The sequence below is a fragment of the Teleopsis dalmanni genome, chromosome 2 (assembly GCF_002237135.1).
Source record: "Teleopsis dalmanni isolate 2A chromosome 2, ASM223713v2, whole genome shotgun sequence".
Classification (NCBI taxonomy): Eukaryota; Metazoa; Arthropoda; class Insecta; order Diptera; family Diopsidae; genus Teleopsis; species Teleopsis dalmanni.
Genome location: NC_051847.1, coordinates 133,807,258 through 133,828,783, shown reverse-complemented (window position 1 = coordinate 133,828,783; position 21,526 = coordinate 133,807,258). Strand labels below are relative to the sequence as shown.

The 21,526-nt window shown below is 30.5% G+C and overlaps 1 protein-coding gene across 2 annotated transcripts in view; it reads left to right on the top strand.

Moving 5' to 3' along the window:
* LOC119675833 overlaps nucleotides 1-21,526 on the top strand; it is a 54,669-nt gene that overhangs the window by 9,663 nt on the left and 23,480 nt on the right. For both annotated transcript variants that reach the window (XM_038087051.1, XM_038087050.1), the window contains exons 4-5: nucleotides 10,046-12,462; nucleotides 14,311-14,887. In XM_038087051.1, the coding sequence (XP_037942979.1) occupies nucleotides 10,046-12,462; nucleotides 14,311-14,887 (2,994 nt within the window). The remainder of the gene's footprint in view (nucleotides 1-10,045; nucleotides 12,463-14,310; nucleotides 14,888-21,526) is intronic.

The window sequence follows — 21,526 nt, the reverse complement described above, 5'->3', positions numbered from 1 at the left end:
AAATCCACAATATGGTGAGAGAATAATTAAAAAAATATATAAAAAAAAAGAATAGCTAAATACTGAAAAAAATTTGAAGTCAATTAAGCACCACAGAGTTTATTAGGTTCATGAATTTTTTTCCGAAATAAGTATTTTCAACAAGTTTTGCAATCTTATTAGTCACTTTTTGAGTTTTTGCATAAAAATCGCTGTATGTTTACATTTACTGAAGAAAATGTATGATAACAGATTTTTAATGTCGCATAAATGAGATACAAATGCCTTAAGGATCTAAAAAAAATGTGGTCCGAGGACGAAGCGGTCGTTACCAGAGGATGCTGGATCCTCTGAAGAGGACAGCATCCAGGAAGGGGGATAGATCATTTGGCATTACCCATTACCCATTCCTCCTTTTAGTTGTTATAAAATATGTAATTGTTTAATGTTCTTTATAGACATATATTAGTTGTACTGATTGTCGTATATCAAGTATTGAATTTGTGTTTAGAATCCCACATTTATTAGAAAAAAGAATTTAGCTTGTGATCCAGGTGACTGATTAAATTATTATATGTTATCTTTTTGTGATTGCATTTAAGAAAGATAGTAAGTTCCTAACTTTCTTTATCTACCAATTATTCAGAATTATTGCATAGTCTTCAGAAACCAAAAAAATATTGTGATAAACTAATTAAAACACATTTAGACAAACTTTTGTTTTCATATCTATGTAAGTTTTAGGAAAATGATTTTTTTAAACAGCAAACTAAATTAGTGGCAACTACTAGGCTCAACGCTCTTTTCCGCTTGTCCAGAATTGGCATTGCGCACGCATTCATACTAAATCAGGATGTGCCAGTCTCTATCGCTGTTTCAATTGATTATATTTGCTCTAACCCAGACCTTGATTGGGGGTTTGACTTTGTTATACATAGTTGGAAAGACTGGGCTTTAGACGAAGTGGTTTCTTTAAAAATGGTAGACATCTACAAATACGGCTTCAAAACTGATCAACGAATCGACTGTGGTATATTTTCTCTAAAACTGGGTGTTAGTTTTTCGCTTCGACTGTCAAACTACTTGTCTTTCAAGCAGAAGTAATGGCAATTCCATATGCAGTAAGAAGGATCCTAGATTCCTAATACAAAAATCGTAAACTTTTTGGACAGTCAATTTTGCATTAAATCTCTGACAGGCACTACAAGTAATTTAACAATACCGGACTTCTCTTAATTAGTTATCTAGGCATGTTCAACTAATATGGGTTCTTAAATACAGGAATATCTCGCATAACTGTAGGCAGGATGTACTTGAGGAGGCAGATACTCTGGTCCCTGACATTCATTTCTCAGACATTAGTGTCCAACTTGCAATAGCTCAACTAACAATTTAACAAATATTTCTAAATATAACCAAGCAAAATTGAGAAACGAATCCTGCCGTTAGATCTCTAGATTGACCTGGAATAAACTGGACAAAAAATGCAACAGTCCACTGCTTTAACTTGAGCGTAACTTGCTCAGCAATAAGTTATCGGTGTTCATTGCGTAATATTCGTAGAAAGGTATACTATGTAACTCGGTCTTCGCTGTAATGACTTTTGTTGTGATTTTGCGGAAAGAACAAAAATGTACTCGATCTCAAGTGTCAGTGTTTATTTTTGGCTGGAAGATGAGCTAAAATATTCGGGGCTTCTTTTCTTACCGACCTGGCCCAGCAATGATCCTGCAAAATTAGGGACTTAGCCAAGTTTATAGAATTGTAATGTTGGTTCTTTTCTACAACAATGGGAACGTCGTGTGTTTTGGCGTTGCTTGTACATCATTTGTAGTCTGGGTATGAATTTGTAGCGATAGTATTAGTGATACTATTTCGGGCCATTATCGAGCTTCAGGCTGAACCTCCAAATTTATCTATTCTTTCAGCGACATATGTTAAATAGAACTTTTGATCAACGCATTATATATTTATATTAATTTTCTGCTTTTGTTAACCTATTGCTTTCAGAGCTATGTAATATAACAGATTTAATAATTTTTTTAAGCATAAATTTTGCTTTAAGGAACAAAATGCAGTAAAAATTTTATTTTGCAATGGATGTTTATTTGAAATATGGTTTAAAAATTTTTCTTTCCATATTCTGTTAGCTGAAATAACATTTAATGTGTCATAAGTTACAATCCAAAAGATTAATAAAAAATAATAATTGAAAAAGCAACAACACATCACTCAATAAGTCGTGTGATTGATACACAGATGGCACTGGCATTGTCAAATCCATATGATGTTTATGAAGTACCAACCTTCGATTAGTCAGAAAAAAAGTGACAGCCGTTTAAGTGAAGCTACTTTTGTTATTTTCAAAATAATGGATTCAAAACAATTTCGTGTGTTAATTTATCATTGCTTCTTGATGAAAAAAAATACTGTACAAGCTCAACATAGGCTTCAAAAGTGTTATCCGGACTCTGCTCCATCGAAAAGAACCATTTGTTAATGGGTTGCTGAATTTAAACGTGGTCGTGCAGACACCGATGATGGTAAACGTTCTGGTCGTCCAACTGAGGTGGTTCCTCCAGAAAACTTCCTAAAAGTCCAGAGGTTGGTTATATCTGACCGTAAATTGATGTGTTAAATTGGCATATAGTTTATTTATTGAAATACAATATAGCCAGAACTGTGAGCTCTAACTTTACAATATATAAAGAAAAATTTAGATACTTCTATTTCCTTTCTGTTGATATGTATAATACGTATATAATATTTCAAGCAGAAATACATCTATTTCTCAAAATAGTAAATACCTCGAAAACCGCTAGATGTATTTTTGTTTATTATGATTTGTGGAATTCATTACGCCAAAACATTATAAAAATGTCTTAGTTCAAACTTGTGCATCAAAAACTTTATGAATATATGTATATAATATATATAATATATTATAAAAAACTTTATATATAACTTTAGTTACTGTTATATTCAGAATATGGTTACTTAATCTGATTACAGGTCATAAAAGTATGTATGGGCGAAGGGACAATACTTTAATAGTACCTATTCTGTAGGGTTTGAAATGATCAGCTGTATTTAGCATTTTTTTTTGTTAGATAACGAATTTCCTGATAATTGACGAAAGTTTCACTGATGTTATATGTTAAATGTTAATACAACATTTTTGCAAGGATAGTTTAACAAGGATAAAGAGAAGACTGTGACACAAGAATCTAAAAAGTTGCTAGTAGTTCATATAGTAGATACTTTGTTACAATCACCCCACCAATACACGATTGGTCACTCTCGATCAAAGAATTTATATGAGCAATAATGACTCTTGATTTGATCAGATTATCATTCAAAAAACGAAAGAAATTAAGGAAGGAGATGAAAAAGATGTATGAATAGTGATGGAATTAGTAAGAAACTGAGGGATTTGAAATCATTTTCACAAAAATGGCAATAAAAGCTGAATATTGTGAATTAATAGTGAACAAAACTAAGTTATATGTGAAGCATATATAGTTAATTAAAATTTATCATATGTTTTGTAGGGATGCTCTTATCCGTTAGGAGCGTCTAACGGTTAGTCTGAACGATTATAATCTCTCTATAAAAAAATTATATCATTGAAGAAAGAAATTAAGGAAAATGACTGATAATTAATTAAAAGAAAAGACGTTATGTTTCTTATGACACAACCCCAGAATAAATGGATTGTCAATCAAGTATAGCGCATATCCTAATGTCATTTGTTTGGTGGCTTTACAATGAAACTATTCATTAAGTACTGCTAATGGATAAGCAAATGAATGATCTCTACCCTCAAATGATTTAGTTGATTTAAACAGATTTTAATTAAAGCTCAATTCTAAATATTCTCTACGCATCATGTTGGTTCAATCATACAACATGTTGGTTTTCATATTGTCTTTACATGAGCTAAAAACATAACCAGGTATCGTCTTTAACAATATAATCAGGTAAATTCAACTAGTACGTGGTTGAGCACATTTTTCTGAGCATAGCTAATAATTAATGTGAATTGTTAAGAAAAAATGAAAGAAAATAGGCCTTAATTAATTAATTAAGACACAAGATGGACATCTTTTAATACTTACTTATGTGGCCATAACAACCCGTTACCGAGTTTCGGCCTGACGCAGCATGTCTCCCCAGGCGCCTCTACTGCGTGCGCGCCTTCTCCTGTCTCGTATATCAAGTCCAGTTAGTGCTCCCTCAACTTGATCACTCCACCGGAGACACGGTCTACCTCTACGTCTTCTTCCGCCGACTACTGCTTCAAACACCTTTTTCCCCGGAGCGTCTTCATCCATTCTCATGACCAAGCCAGCGAAGCCGCTGGATGTCAATGCGCTGAATTACATCAATGTCGTGATATAGCTCGTACAGCTCGTGGTAGTCGTCGCCAATTCGTAGAGGACCAAAAATCTTACGAAGAACTTTTCTCTCGAACACTCCCAGTGCTGCTTCATCATTCTGTGATAACGTCCATGCTTCTGCGCCATACAGAAGCAGAGGGAGGATGAGCGACCTATAGAGCGTAAGTTTCGTTTGTCGAGAGAGGGCTCTACATCCCAATTGCCTACTGAACCCATAGTAGCACCACATCTTTTAATAATGAGGTCAAATTTCAACAAAAATGTTTGAGAACATTTGATATAAGTTCCATTTATCATATTATATGATATGATATCATTGTTATTTTCACACTCTTCAAAACTTTTTTGCTGCTGTCAAATTACTCATAGAGCTTTAGCGTCAGTCTTTCAAAGTTAGAATTTTACAATTTCGTAATAAAAAAATATAATTTGTGGGTAAATATTAGTGAAATATAACCACAATAAACAATGTAATAAAGATAATACCTTGTGATCAAAACAGAACTTATTCGTTCTTTTTTTGAATTCCCGCGCTTTTCCAATCGGTAATTTTTTTTATTTTCACGCTGGCAACACAATTACACACATTCTGTCAAAGTTTAACGCATATAGTACGATTAGTTTCTGTTTGGCATCTATACAAAAAGTCGAAAAATTTTCGTCTGGCGATTTTTAGCTGAATTTAAAAAAAGCGTCGTTGTGATATGGCCAAAGAGATGATTTTCAACACAGATAGTGACCCCAGATTCATCGAACGCATCATAACTGGTGATGAGACATGGGTCTATGAATTTGACATGCCCACCACCCACCAAACAACAATCGACCGAATGGTGCTTCGAAGGTGAGTTGAAACCGAAAAGAGAACGCTAAAGTCGGTCTAAAATCAAGGATATGCTGACTGTTTTCTTCGATATTCGTGGTGTTGTGCACTATGAATTTCTTCTGGATGGTCAAACGGCTAAACGGTTAATAAGGAGTATTATTTTGTCGCTATGCGTTGTTTGCGTAAGGCCATTCGCAAAAAAAAGCAAGATTTATGGAAGGAAAACTCATGGATTTTACACCACGACAACGCACCGGCTCACACAGCGTTGGTTGTGTCGCAGTTTGTGCCAAAAACTCCACCAATATCATCAACCAAGCACCGTACTCTCCAGATAAGGCCCCGTGTGACTTTTTCCTCTTCCCCCAATTAAACTGCCGAGGACGAGGACGAGGACCGCGTTTTGAGACCACAGAGGCCAAAAAAGAGAATTCGCTGCGTGAACTAAAGACCATACCTTCGGAGTCCTATAAAACTTGTATGGAAAATTGGATCAGGCGTTGGCATACCTACATGTATTGTCGCAGGAGGAGAGTACTTTGAAGGCGATAATAAAGAAAATTATTAAAAATTAAAATTTTGTGTTTTTTTAACTTCTCGTTCTTTTTTGATCAAATGGTATATTTTGATTAGTAAATAGAAAATAAAAAAGTATTTAATTTAGACTACCACATAAAACCGTTAAATACTTTTGCGCCAACCTAAAAACATAATTTTATTATTATGTATGGTTATTGTTATTACAATATTAGATATACATATTTATTAAATTGAGTTTATTAATCTTCAAATGATGTATATTAATTAGATAGCAGATAAAAGAAGTCTAAACGCTCCACATTATTACATCGTATTACCAAAAATGGAGTATAAGAAAGAAATTCGTAATTACCCCAAAACTCATGTTAATAACAAAATTTAGTGAATGTTTTATAAAAAGAAAGATTATTAATAAAAATATAAATAAATCAGAAAAATAAAGAATTTCACTTTATGTGTAATTTTGTTTGAAAATATTACTTTTTTTTTTGCATATATATATATATATATATATATATATATATATATATATATATATATATATTGTACACACAGATCATTTAAATACTTTGGGAACTTAGTCACTGACAATTTATTTAAGTAGCTTTTTAAAAATATTTATTAATGTTTTTAGTCACATTATTAATGCAAAACCCTACAAAATTTATTAATCTATATATATATATTTATGTGGAAAATTGTTTATAGAATATAAAGTCAGAAAAAGATAATATACTATTGTATATACAAAAATACGACAACGTATATATAAATAATGTATGCATATATAAATACATAAATGTATTTACATATATATAACATATTTGCTAAGTAATATTATTTTGTGAATAACCAATTGCGTGCTTACGCAAAAAGCACAAATTTTCTTTTAAAAATACAAAATTTCAATAAATTCAAAAACAAAAAAAAATTTTAAAAAAATTAAAAAAAAATAAAAACAGAAAATTAAGAAAAAATTATCTACAAAAGTGTTTGAAGGAAACCCGTGGAAATTCGTGATGGGAAAATGTGTACTGTATGAGTTTTCAATATAGATTCAATCTGACAGTTTCGTTGGGAATGAGTGTATAACGCTTGCATGTATATTTTTATTTATACTAAAAATACCGATGCATACGTGTTTGGTTGTTGATGTTTTAAATATAAAAAATTTTGAGCACAGTGGTGCAAATCTATCAAAAACTATCGTAAAATTACAGAAATTATTATAACAAAAAAATTTTATTATTCATTAATTAATTGAATTTTTGGCTGACCATACTGCTTCGAGAATTGCCAAATATCCATCATCAGTGGTTTTGGAATTATTTTTAATATTTAATTAGTTGCAAATAATTTATTGATATTTCAAGTACCGATGGTTGAACACGTGCCCTACCAAATTTGAAGCCCATTATTAATAAATAATAAAATTATATTGTTGTAGTTTACTACTGTTCGAAATACTTCTTTATTGAAAACAATAGTTTATATTAAGAATTAAGTTCTTTTCACTAAAACGTGCTTTAAAAATTTAGTATAAATTATTATAATTATGAATATATATCTTTATATAAAATTATTTTGAATTAATAGAAATTTTCTTTCTTCTTTTAAAATCATTATTTTTATTGTTTGAAAATAATTTACAAAAATTACTTCAATTTAATGTTGTTGGTCCACATTAGATAATTTGCAGATTTTTTAGAATTGCATTTTTAAGCAATTTCCTATTAACAATATGGTGTGGACGTGATCGTTCAGGTTACTTAAGCCATTGCAGCCACTGTGTGGTGTTACGTTGTTGAATACTAACCAAAAAGTTCTTCTTGCATTACTCCTAACCGCATAATATTTATTACTAATAATTTATTACTAAGAAGTGACCTGACTACCGACCTGTCCCTCATATAGTGATCATAAAAGTTCTTTACACGATATGATTGCGAAGTTAGCAGCTCAGCAATTTCTATTTATTTATGTTATTTATCAACTTTCAGAAAGCCATTGACGTTTTTATAATGAAACGCTTGGGTAGATGCTTGTCAAATTGTTGAATTTCTTTAAAAATGAACGAAGTTGCTAAAAATCTATATTATAGTAAAATGCCAGCATAGCAATAAGTACTAAATATATCTATGGATAAGACACGGTTACTTGCTATTGAGTGCTAAGAATGACTAATACTGAATGCACAGAGAAAGGATCCACTAAATCCTTTTAGAAAAATTAGGTGATGTTGATTATTATACTTGAAGTCGGCTAAGAAGCACTCAATAGAGTTCGATACAAAAGGATGGTGGAGATTTATACTCCATTGGGAGAAGATAATAGAAGAAGAAAAGGCAACAACACACGTCCCACTTGCATAATTTCAGTTTGACGGACACAAATTCGAACTTTTATCACTAGTATTTGTTCGGAAATGTTGCACGTGAAATCACAAAGTTTTTGAACAAATATCTTAATTCTATATGTTAGTTTTTTGGCTAAAAGCTATTTAGTTAAAACGGATGTGCATATCGAGAGGGAATTAAGAAAAGAGAATGGATATGTCACAACTTGATGACGTATCTGAATAATAGAGAAGAATGTAAACCATAAGATTTACTAGAAACCATAAGATATTATATTGTTAAGTAATATGGCTTTCTATGGAACACTGAATTATAAAACAATATAAAATTAGATTGTAATTGTTCAGGTAGATTGTAATTGCTTCGAAAATTTGAATATGCCCATTGATTTAAAATCTTAGTTACAATTCGAGTGCCTAATAATTATACAATTACTCGTTTAAGTGTATAAATTTTTTTTCTTGCCCGAGCCAATCAAATGTAGTTGCTCATTTTTTCTGTAGAGTTTTTATGTTTAAAAATTGTGGAACAGAAATATCAATCAGAATGAATTGTCCTATCAATAATCAACATGGTGGCATGGTTTCCTATGCTTGTATACAAGGCTTTGGTGTACAGCTTTTCATGCAGCATTATGTCTGTTTAAATATTCGCTTGGTTTTATTATAAGAGTTCAAGATAATATGATCCGGTAGTTCTGGAACTGAATCAAATTGTTAACACCGGTTATCATCTATTGACTGTTTCAATATAACGTTATAACGTTATAATAGCTGGCTACTCTATTGTATTTCACTTACAAAATTTTCAGTATTAGCAGACAGAGTGATAGGCTTCTCTCCGCAGTCAGATTCATCTGTTGAATAAATGGATGTGAAAGTTAGTTTATGTGTTTTCCGTGAAGAAGATTCAATTTGGTCAGAGAATAGTGGGTTCTATAGTGGAGTCAACCTATTGTCTATACCACATAATGCTTCATACAAGGCAGTATCCAAGTCTTCATCAATAACTATGTGTGGAGTAACTCGTTATATATTGAAGTTCCGATTTTTAATGTAATAACCATTATAATCTCCATTTTTATAATTTTCTACGGGAAAACATTAATAAGATCTGCAAACGATATATATGACGATTTTTTCGTTTATGATAAATGAAATAATTTTATGTCTCTATTTAAGTATTATCCTATTTCAATCTTGTTAACAAGAAAAATTCTGATCTCCACTCTAAAAAGAGAGTGACCTTTATGAAAGACAATATTGTAGTAGTGTTCCGCTGTACTTTGGACCTATATTCTTTCGTATCTATTTATTTATTTAATAATTATTTATATCATCTCATAGTACTCAAAATATTGTAGTTCACTAGATTTAATAAATCACAAGTCTTATATGTCAATATGAGACTTCAAATGTTTTATATTTCCAAACTTATATTTGCATATGAGCAAAAAAATATCACCATTTTCAGCGATTTGTTCCACTGTTATTTAAATAAGTCATTCGGGCAGACCAGTGTTTAAATTAAAAAGAAATTTTTTTCGAATTAATTTTTTCTGTTTTTGAAACAGAAACGCAGTGTTTCTTTCAAAATCGGTACCAGTTTTATAATGTGTGTTTCTGTATTATATAGAAGAGATATTGCGATATAATTCACGATTTTATTTTGTTTTTATTTTGCATTGCAAGTGTATATAAATTTTTTTTCGTTGTGTATTTTTGTGTGGAAATTCTGTAGCGAATTTCAGAATGAAATACATTTTCGGTATTTGATTTAATTTCCTTTTTTTGTAATTTTAATGATTGTTTATTTAACGAAGAGCACATAAATAAATTTATTGAAGAGAAATTTCTGATATATACTCAATATATTTTGTGTTATATATTAACTCAATAATTTTTTAATTTTTTTAATTTAAATTATATTTTTTTTATATTTAGTGTAATATGGAGAAACGCCGCAACACCTTGGATCGTTTTCAACGTTTAGGATTTGGGCGCAAGTCATCACCCAGTACGACAGCACAGCAGCAAGATGGCAGTGGCGGGTCACAAAGAAATCGCAAATCTTCGGAGAAATCAGAGAGATTAAAAGAATTAACAGAACTGTTGCGCGGCAATAGATCATCTCCTACACCACCGCCAGTGCCCCCGCCACGAAAGCCACGTAGTGGCACACAATCTGCATCGAATAGCTTTGAGAGAAGTGACACACATACAACAGCAATAAATACAGCTGCAATCGATAGCACGCCACTGTCATTTATGTCGAAGCATGGAGATGATATAATACTGATGGATCAAGATGAGCCAACCACTGACACAGCAACCATGAATAATGCAAAGAAGCATAATATAAATACAAAAAATGCTGCCATTGATCTTAATTGTAATAGCACTTCGCCACGTTCCTCCACTGCGACACGCTTTTACGATACACTCAAACCGAATACAAGTTTATCGAACTTCGAATTATTGATGTTGGGCAGAGAGAAATCAAAATCACCGCCACCCATTGCAGAGGCTAAACATGAGCTGGCAGTCAGTACGAGCATAGATACGAAACTGTCCAGACCAGAATCGCGTACGGTAATCGGTTCATACGCACAGAAGGGTATACCATTTCGTTCAGCATCGTTTTCGCAAATCGAATTAACATCCGGTAAATTTAAAAGGTCCGCTTTAAGCATATTGCGAGATCGTTTACGGCGTGATAAAGCGATAGAGTCGACAAGTCCAACCAACTCAATAGTTGGCAATGCTAATGTGATTGTACCTGAGCAAAAAGATGCTGCAGAGGTGAAGTGTGAGAAACCTAAAACAGAACCTGATTGGATTTATATACCTTTAAAAAGAACAGAGTTAAGTATCAATTTAAGTAATAGTCAGGAGGGTAAGTGCTTAGAAGACGTTATTGAATCACCTGATGGCATACCTGAGGAAGATATTTTTAATACCGATACCGAACAGACTCCCAGTGTTACTGATGATTTAAGCAGAGAATTTATACTGAATAGTAATATTGTAGCACATGCAAAGATGGAATCCCTCACAGACACAATACAATCTGAAAATGATTACACTATCGATGAAACTCAATTACCAGTTACGGTTGAAGCAGGTAATTTAGTCGAAGCAACATCTGAATTAGCTACAGCAGCAACAAATCAAGTGCACATTAACGCAGCTGAAATTGTACAAACTGATCTTTCAAAAGGCAGTATAAACATAATGTCGGAAAACATCACAATAGGAAGCACAGCACCTACATGTATTGCTCCAAATTTGGCTACTTTAATGGAAGAGCAAATGCCTTTAGAATCGCCACCAGATAACTTTTTGCAAACCGCAACTACATGTCTTATACCGGTACCAGTTTATGAATGTGCAGCACAAGATTGGAGATTAGAAAATCCCCCTCAAGAATGGGTAGAAGTTGCACCTGAAGAATTTGGCTTAGTGCCTGAAACTATAACACCACTAATATCATTGGAGGATTGTGTGGTCGCAGAAACGACTGCAATACCTGATCAACGTGCTGATGTAGTACCCAGGATATCAGTAAGTCGTTCATCTGAAGAGGCGGATGATAAGAGTATTTTGCGTAAGAAAGAAATGGAAAGTCCTGTTGTGGTTGAGAGGCGTCAACAATCTTTGGACTACCCCGAGGTAAAGAAACGATACAGTCATGATGACATGGATATAGGTAAAGAGAAGCGCACATCACTCGATGGTATTACAACGCGTTACAGCGCAGATGAACGTAAACGTATTGATAAGTCAAAGCGACGTAAAGGCATGTATATTGAAAATGAAGATTGGGCTGAAGCAGCGCAGCACAACAAGGGTTTGGCTTTGGACATAAACATAGCAAACTTGAATTCAATCAAACAAGATTCGCCTGAAGAATGTGCGCTGATGTTTTTAAGTAGCCCAACCGCTGAAGATACTCGCACACCTGGCTCTATGTGTTCTTTTGATTTGAATACGCCAGATTCGGAATGTAATAGAGCACCGGTTTGGAGCAAAGATCAGCGTTTAATTAGTTTTAGTTGTCAAAGTTCAGAGGAGAAGGACGATGCATCCAATTGTAGTGGTAGTGGCAAGTCAATGCGTAATAATAAAACTTTTCCATATCTACGGATGGATTCAGTATCGGATAATGAGTGCGAACGTATTGTGACATCTTCACGAGAACATGCAAGCCCAAGCCCGGCATCGAGTGAATATGATTTCAACAAGCGATATTCTAAGCGACCATTAAGAGGACCTTATGGACAAATGCTAGAAGCTGAAATGAAAAAACCCAATAAAATGCATTTTGAAGAAATACTGGAGGAGTTGCGAGAAACTGATGTGTAAGTGTGAAATATAATTTATATAAATGTTTGTTAAGATATAAATTTCGATAGCAATGTTTCGAAATTTAATTCTTGTTTGTATTTTTGATAACTGTTATATCTTTAATATCTGGTCTTATTCTTAAGACATTCCAAAAATATGAGTAACTAATTAGTATTTCGTTTCATCATAAAAAATAATATTTTTTTTCTAATAATATTACTTACATTATTTCTAAAATACAAAAATATTAAGAGTGAAATTACAATATTTTATTTGATATGGATATGTGAAAGTTGAACTAATACTATGAATGCTTTTTTATTGTTTAAATTTTAATTTTATTTTGGATTTTGTGGATTTAAATATTATATATTGAGTTATGTATTTCCGATTTCTGCATAAAATATAATGCAATATATTTTTTTCAAAGCATTTCTTTCGTTAAAACCTTATACAAAGATCTATTTAGCACGAAGAAGTGACTTAAAGCTCCATATAAAAAATTGTTCGACGTTGTGAAAAATTTTTTATTTGATACCATATAAAAAATAGAGAGTGCACGAATAAGTCGACTCTTAAATAAAATAAAAAACAAAAACATCTGAGAATATAAATAATTAAAACGGTTGATTATTAGTTTTTGAAGTAACACCTCCAACTTAACCTTATAAAAAAAAGTTATTATACTCAGTATGATAAGATCTGGAAAAGATTTATTTTTTCACCAGATACTGAGTATCTATTTAATTACATAAACATTTAGCTATCGCTATGATTTATACAATATATTATAACTTATTGATAAATTATAGTCCCGTCTCTATAATTCTATATAAAGTACTTATTCAAGACATGAACTATGAACTATGAACGATGTTTCATCGACTCTATAAGGTTCTTATATGTCACTACTCTCGCCTTCCGACATTAGAAGGTTCTCAACGGCTGACATTCTGGCTTGCATTCGAAAGGCAGAATACCTTCTGTTCGGTTAGGGTCTGTTGCCACACAAAAGATCAACTATAGTCACAGAGCTCCGCTCCGTTGGGAGCTGGTACCTTGTTTATTTTTTATTCTATTCTATAAGGTTTTTATAGGGTTTTTTATAGGGTTATTCGACTCTATAAACTCTAAAAATCGAACTTGAGTTTGTGAGACTAACTACAATATGAATGAGCAATGAAAAAAATTAAAATACTCTTACGTAGTTTACATTTGCTCTTCTGCAGTATACAGCTTGATCTACATGAATTATTACGTCAGTTAAAATAAGATAATAATACCGTGTCCATGACACCACCAGAAAAAATTAAAGTACTGTTGTCATAATCTTAAAGAGCATTAATCTCGTTTTCTGTGGGCTGTTTTTCTTTGCCTTTATAAGTACAGAAACGACCATATACCTTAATAATAAGTTCTCAATAACAAAATTAATAACAAGATTAAGATATATAAAAGAGTAACACGTAATAGTTGTGATAAAACTAACGGCAGTAATGTCATACCAAATTTTTGTAGCCGATTCAGATATATCGTGCAATTGCTTCACGCTTTTAGTTACTATATATAGTCATTTAATGAAATTATCAAATTATATTTTTGTTTTTTAATCGTTTAAAGTCGGTTTTAATATAAATGTTTATTATGTCTAATTTAAATATTAAGAAAAACTCCTTATTGATCTCTGCTCCTAGTTGCTACCTAATTACTTCGGAATATTTAGCACTCGTATTATTCCTTTTCAAAGTTGTAAATTGTTGTTGTTTACCTTAATTTTTTAGACTTGATTTTAGAATATTTTGTCCTTCCACTGACATGCCATATACATTAATATCTATTTTGCTTATCCTTCATATATACAGCACATCACAACCACGTCGCCAGCGTGGCGCGCACGATGACGCAGGTGGTCGTAATATGCCACAACATTCAAATTCAATGCGTGTACGTAAAACAAGTACATTTTTGCCTGTACCCGCGCATACACGTGCCGCCTCGACACCCTCGCAAATCGAGAATGTCAGCAAAAATATTGGCCACGGCAGCAATAGTGCCAGCATAGACAAAATTAATCCGCACGAGAAGCGCTACCAAAGCACATTAGATAATTCAATACGTGATAAGGACAATAAGCAGTCGCATACTCAACAGCAGGCACATCATCCGCGCGAAATGAAACGTGCAGCATCTGAAGCGCCAACAATTAAAACGCATCACAATAAACGCAGTCAATCAATGAGTAATGACAAGTCCAACAAATCTCAGCACCAGCACTTGCATCAGCAAAATCACAGCCTGGACCACACAACAAAAGCGGGTAATAAATCCAAAAATCAGCAGCAGGCAGCTAAAATATTACCAACACAAGAGCTACTGGCGGAATTATTGAAAGGATCCAGTGAGAAACTATTGTCCGAACAACGTCAGCAAATGTTTGCAGTAAGTTTAAACCAAAAATTTCTTCCTTAATTATTTAAAAAATTTTTTTTTTACAATTTTGTAATTATTTTATTTAATTATTATAGTTCATTGCGCTGAAAAATATGTTAAAAATTTCCGTACATTAACATTAAATTGTTTATAATTCCAATTAATTTCTCATTCATTTTCACAACTGTTCTTCATTCTTCACAATTCTCTTAAAGGTGTGCCTTTAAGCAACAGACACCAACAATTCAATAAGCAACAGGTTATTTCATTTCACAATTGCCGACTTGTGTTTACAAATTTTGCCAATCCGAAAATTTTATATGGAAATTGGTGCTCGTGTGCGTATGAGTAACATTTTTGTTACATGAACTTGTGTGTATGCTAGTTTATATGCAAATATTACATACGGTGTTTAGTTATACAGGGTAGTTTGTATAATAATGTCGTATGGCATAAGTGATATAATTAAAGTTTGTGATTATATGATACTTTATATAGTAAAAAACTTATAAAGTGAACAATGTACTAAAAACAAATACAAGTCCAGTACAATCCACAAAGTTTTTAAATTGTTGTGCATTTTGATTGCGTTGTCAACTTAAAATAGCTGCTGCACAAAGAATCTATTTACAGATCAAAATAAAATTTTGACCATATTCCTTTGAAAAATGATGTTATATGAAAATGGAGTTTAAGTTTTAATTCACAAACTTAAGGACAAACTTTGAACTGCTTATATAAAGTTAAGAAAAACTGATGTCAAAGCTAAACATATTTGAAATGTGTACTACACAACAATTTTAAAACAATAACTGGTGGTACTTAAAATAGAGCATACTAACTGTTTTATGTTTTCAAAATATAAGAAATTATTATTAAATTGGGAAGAATAGATGATATTGGTAACATGTTGCTTAAATATTTCGATCACCTTACAAATAAATAAAAAATGTTTTTTTTTATTTTTTTTAATATAAAGCAGAAACAGTGTTAGTTTTTGAGTTAATAAAATCTTAATGAGGTGTTTGAAAATCGTTTGTTATATTTTTAATGTTCTTATATTTGTTTTTAATATAAAAGTGTATAAATACTCAATTTCAATACTCAATAGTCAACTAGATTTATAAATTTGTGAAATTGCATTGCCTTAATTCAAAATAAGTCCGTTCAATTCATAGTTTAGAATTAAGGTTCAGTTTAGTATCAGTTTATTATATTTAAACTGATACTAAATTATTTTTTAGTTTAATTTGAACTGTCCAGGTCATATTGTCACCCTTTTTTTGTCTATATACTTAGGTTTTTGGAGAAAAGTTTTTCAAAAACTTTAAAAAGTTTCAATAGGTCAATAATAATTTTTTATTTTAAAAGATATGCTTATTGAGGTTTCAGTAAACTTATTAAAATAAACAATAAAGAGGTAGTGGAAATCCCTTCTCAAATTTCCGTTCTTTCCTGTTAAGAAGAGAATTTTCTTAAATATTTCTTAAAAGATATTATAATAACACAATTAAATATTTATTCTATAGTATGATATTGAATAATCAATAGTAATGTTTGAATAATCCCCTTATTTGCAAGGGAAGAAATGTTCGATTTGAATTAAAATTATTGCTGCTATTGATTTTGTACTGTCACTATCCAATTACTTAGAATAACCTGGAACTAGAGCACTGAAAGTTGTGCAGCCTTGGCTATTCTGGATAAACTCGATTAGTCAACGCATAATTTGACAAGCACGAGTTCTAAGCCTGGCACTTGCAGTCCAAACAAATTACATATGGACTATAAACTAATTAAATAAAATTCGATAATTTTCTAAGACCACTGATGATAAGTACTTGGCAATACTCTATACAGCGTTGTGTGGTCAGCCAAATTTCAATAAATTAACTAAATTAATTAACCAATGAATTTATTTCCCCTATTTTTGTTAAAAGTAAACTTTTCGTCGTTTGTTCAATTGTTAAACGATCTAGACCAAAAGTAGAGCTTCAATAATGCATCTTTTATATAAGTTATTAATTATCTACCTATATATAATCTATTCATTTTTTTTTGAATTAAAAATGTAAACACCTTATCAGAACAAAGTTTATGCGTTCTCAATTAAATTGGAACAATCATACGTAATATGTATGGGAGTTTATAGTTCAATTTGCTTTAGACGTAAATATTACTCCTTGCAGAATATTACCTCTATAAACTATGGGATTGTTATTATCACATGGCAATAAATTCATAGATTTTAATATGTGCTTACTTGCACTTCTAAAGAATTCTTCATGGCCAAATTATTCATATAGTCAGAGAAAACAAGTATTATGTTGTCATCGCTCTCAGAGTTAAGTAGAAATCAAAATCATTTGCATATAATTTTAGATAATAATATATATAATATATATAATTTTAGATAACGAATATATATCTACTGAACTTTTTGCTCGAATCAAGCTACGCTTTAACTTATGTGCTTAAAAGATACTATAGTTAACAGAAAAACCTATAATATTTGGGTATATTCAGTTCTTTAGAGGAAAGACCATCACCCTCCCCAAAATAAATCATTGTGATTTGAGTATATATAGTTAAAATCTAATAATATTTTCGTGATACGTTAAAGGACTGCCAATATAAATGGTTGAAACCTTTTTTAACAAGGAACTAACTAGGATGGTATCTTTAGATGAAATATATTTTATATGGAATCTAAATTTTACCTAATGCTTATTAATCTCTTCAGCGTTGCATTTCAATAACAAGTTAAAATGAAAAAATAATTTTTTATTGGCTTCCCCATTATTTTTGGGAATATGTAAAATATATGTAATATATGTAGGTTAATATGTATATTAAATCTGTGACCTCATATATTTTTTAACAAATTTTTCTCTGATGGGAATATTTATTAATATATAATAGCTTGTTTAAAAAATTACTATAAAATTTATATCAATTTTTTAATATAATATGTTGTTAAATATTTTTGTCCTAAGCAATGCACATTTATTTTATATAATATATTTTTTTATAAGTAAAGAAAATTTTGTGAATTTTTTAAACTCTATATGCTATACATCAATATTATCATATTATTGAGTATTGCAGTACGACTAGAGAAGGCTTTTATATAAAAACTAAATAATTTAATTAAATTTTCAGTTTCATTAATTAAAAAATTATCTTGTCTTCTTGACAAGCAATCGGTTATTAATTTAAATATTTGGCATTTGTCTGCAATCCAGCAGCTTCTGACTTTTTCAGGGGAGAACAGCAACACTGTGAATGTACAAACGGAAAACTCTTATAATTTGTCTTATACGCGATTTTCTTTTGAACACATTTCCCTGTTCCATACAGCACAGCATACACACAGAGATGCTGGAAAATGTTCCTATTGCCGGCTGTTCCTCGTTTACATATTGTGCTGCATTTTCCTCGGCGAGCAAGGTTGTTGTAGTTTTTAAAAATAAATCCTTTAAATATCTTGGCTAAATATTAAAATTATGTTTCGAAGTGTATTTTAAAAAAAAATCTGTCATAAATGATGTGCATAAAGTTTGTTCGAAGTTCTGTGACAACGTGGCATGTAAGTAAAAAATACACCAGAGCCGAGCCATTCGAAATGGGAAAGGCAAAATTTATTTCTGCATTTAGATGGACTACGCCAATTTATTTTTAGGTGCTCCAAGCTCACAGCTTGGCGTACTTTCTATTCTATTGACACACAAAAATATATTTTGAGTTGAAACAGATATTTCAGTTGCACTGCAAGTTTTATGCATTTAATTGCATATTAATTGCTTTTAGTGCAACATAATTTTTAACGAGAAAATTAAGTTTTGTTGCATAAGCAGTTGGAAATTTTCCAGACACCTTTTTGTGTAATTTTGTAGGCGGAGAGTTCTTTTTTGTTTTTTAAACGTTTTAGGCTCAAAAATTTTCTTTGTATACAAAATTTTAAAAATACACAATAATATGTTTGTACAATTATGTATAATTTTAAGTGTACTCGTATGTAGGAAAAAATATATAATTTTAAAATTCATGTGCAATTAATGGAAAATTGATTGTGTATTCTAATGAAACGCCAACACACTCAATAAAAAGCTGGAGGCGGAAGTTATTTGAAAACAATAACAAAGCGAACAAATAGAGAAAGCGTGTGACTATTAAGCAGCAATTGAAATGTAATTAATGTGAAATTTTATGACACATATGACAGCAGAAAAGAATTTAAATTTCATTCATTGCAATATGTTTCAAAAATAAATTTTATAAATTTTGTACGAAATTATTTTACATAAATACATTGACATTAAGACACTCATACGCACCGTGAACTTAATTTATGAGTTGAGTTGACTTGTTAGAAAAGTCATATATATATTATATCAATAAGATGTGGTATACACATAAATTATAGGAAATTATTTAATATTAATATTATTGTTTATTTTATTTAAAAGCAGTTTATTTTCTGACGACACCTGCATAATGCATCCTGACAAAAATGCTAATTCTTTTATAAATAATTTTTAACTTCATTTTGATAAGATAACCGAACATATCTGAAGGTGAGGAATAAGAGCTATTTTCATGTTTGGACGGAGAAATCAAAATCCAAAATATATAAAAGTTAATAAAGTGCAAATAGAATAAGAATATAATGTGAAATGTATTTTATCTTTGAATGCTTTGAAATTATTAATACAAAGAAAGTTTAGTATAAAAAAATAAAATGCTACTTTACAAACAAGTAATTACACGTAGAAAAAAATTATGTTTATTCGATGTGTGATTCAAATTTAATAAGTTTGAATACTGATTTTTGAGCTTTTCGTTAAGATTTGAGATTGAGGTAAACAGACTTTGCATTATTAGAAACATAAACGATGTTTCTGACAACCACAGTCGGGATTGTTATAAATAAAATAAGTTTGGATTGAACATAGTTCGTAAACATAGTTTGTTTCTTGGAAATTGTATTTGTCCCAAACATAACTGTAGACCTAAAATAATTTATGATTGTATTTCTTTTGGTAATGCTGCTTCATCGATCATTAGAATCCTTTCAATATTGTATTGAGATGTAAAAGAAAAGCTCCATGGTATATCAGGTTTGAAGTTATATATAAAAACTTGAGAATCGAGAGTGTTTAAAAGTAAAACAAAGACAGAGCGTTAAAATTGTTTGATTCTGTGGATGTTCAGACTAATTCAGAATTGTACTTTCTTAAAACAAATGCTATATATATTCCGTTAGAAAGATAAGGTGAGCTTCAAACTATACTTTAATGAATTCATGTGAATAACTTATCATAATTCAGTAGAGGTCTTGACACAGTAAATCAAAGAAGAAATATATTTAATTTCTATCAAAATTTTAAACTTTTATAATTTAATAATATACATAAATTTAATAGTAATATTAAATTAGATTTATTGTAAATATTTTTTTACATATCTATAATCGTTTGTATTTTGTGATAGTGTCAATAATTTTTACTCTCATTTTCTTTTCAATTGATATTATTAAATTAGAACTTAGAACATATATTAATTTATTAAAACTTAACAAAGTAAGTAGAATATCTAAAATTTACTACCTAATGTACTATTATTACCCTATATATGTCAAATTTTCTTCAACAATATGTTTCAATAGTTCTCCACTTGAAGCTTCTTTGACAATACTTCCCCATAGTTCACTGCCTTATTCTGGCGATTTTGCATTAATTCTGTTTTCAAGTCATCTTTAAGGCAATTAATTTATCTTCTACCTGACTGTTTCCAGTCGTAACTTCTATATCTATATATAACACATTGTGTGACTTTTATTTTTCTGCATTAATCTGAGATACTGTAATCATAAATTAGATCGCCATCTTAACTCAAAAGTCTTTTCACAGATATTTTCGATAAATATTTATTTTCTTAGTGCTATTAATCAGCACTTTGGGTGTGTTTTTTTTATGCAATAATTTTTTAAATTTTATTTTTTTTTTAATTGTTGTTCCTCTAGATGCTATTAGCAATCACTTTGGCTTTAATTTATTTTATTAAATGTGTGTAGGGCTTACATATTAAATATATATATATATAGCTTAAGTATTATTCTAAAGTTGAAAATTTTTCCATTCATATTATATTAAACATATTTAAAACGCCTTTATTTAATTTTAGTTGAAATTTTGAGCTATCATAGAGTACATAATTATATATATAAAGTTTAAAGCATCTTGAAAAGCTGTCTTTATCTATAATAGATTTTTATTAGTTAGTAATGCAATGTTGAAAATATAATATGTTAATCATGGTAATTAAGTAAACAATATCCAGATATTTGTTTATATGGAAAATATTGATGTTTATAAAATTAGTTTTCCAGTAGAAAACTTACAGTTTCTTCCCTTGTAGTGCACGGCAAATAAGTGTGATCGTCAAAATTATAAAACCGTAATATTATGTCTTTTATAATATTTTTTAACATATAATATATAATTTTAATGTAATTTATAATTTATAATATTTATATTTTATTATAATATTAAGCTTAATATCGCTTAGATAATGAAATTAAGGAAAAAAGATTTGAAGAACAAACCACATCTTTCACAAATCATTGACTTGTCGAAGAATCCCTGT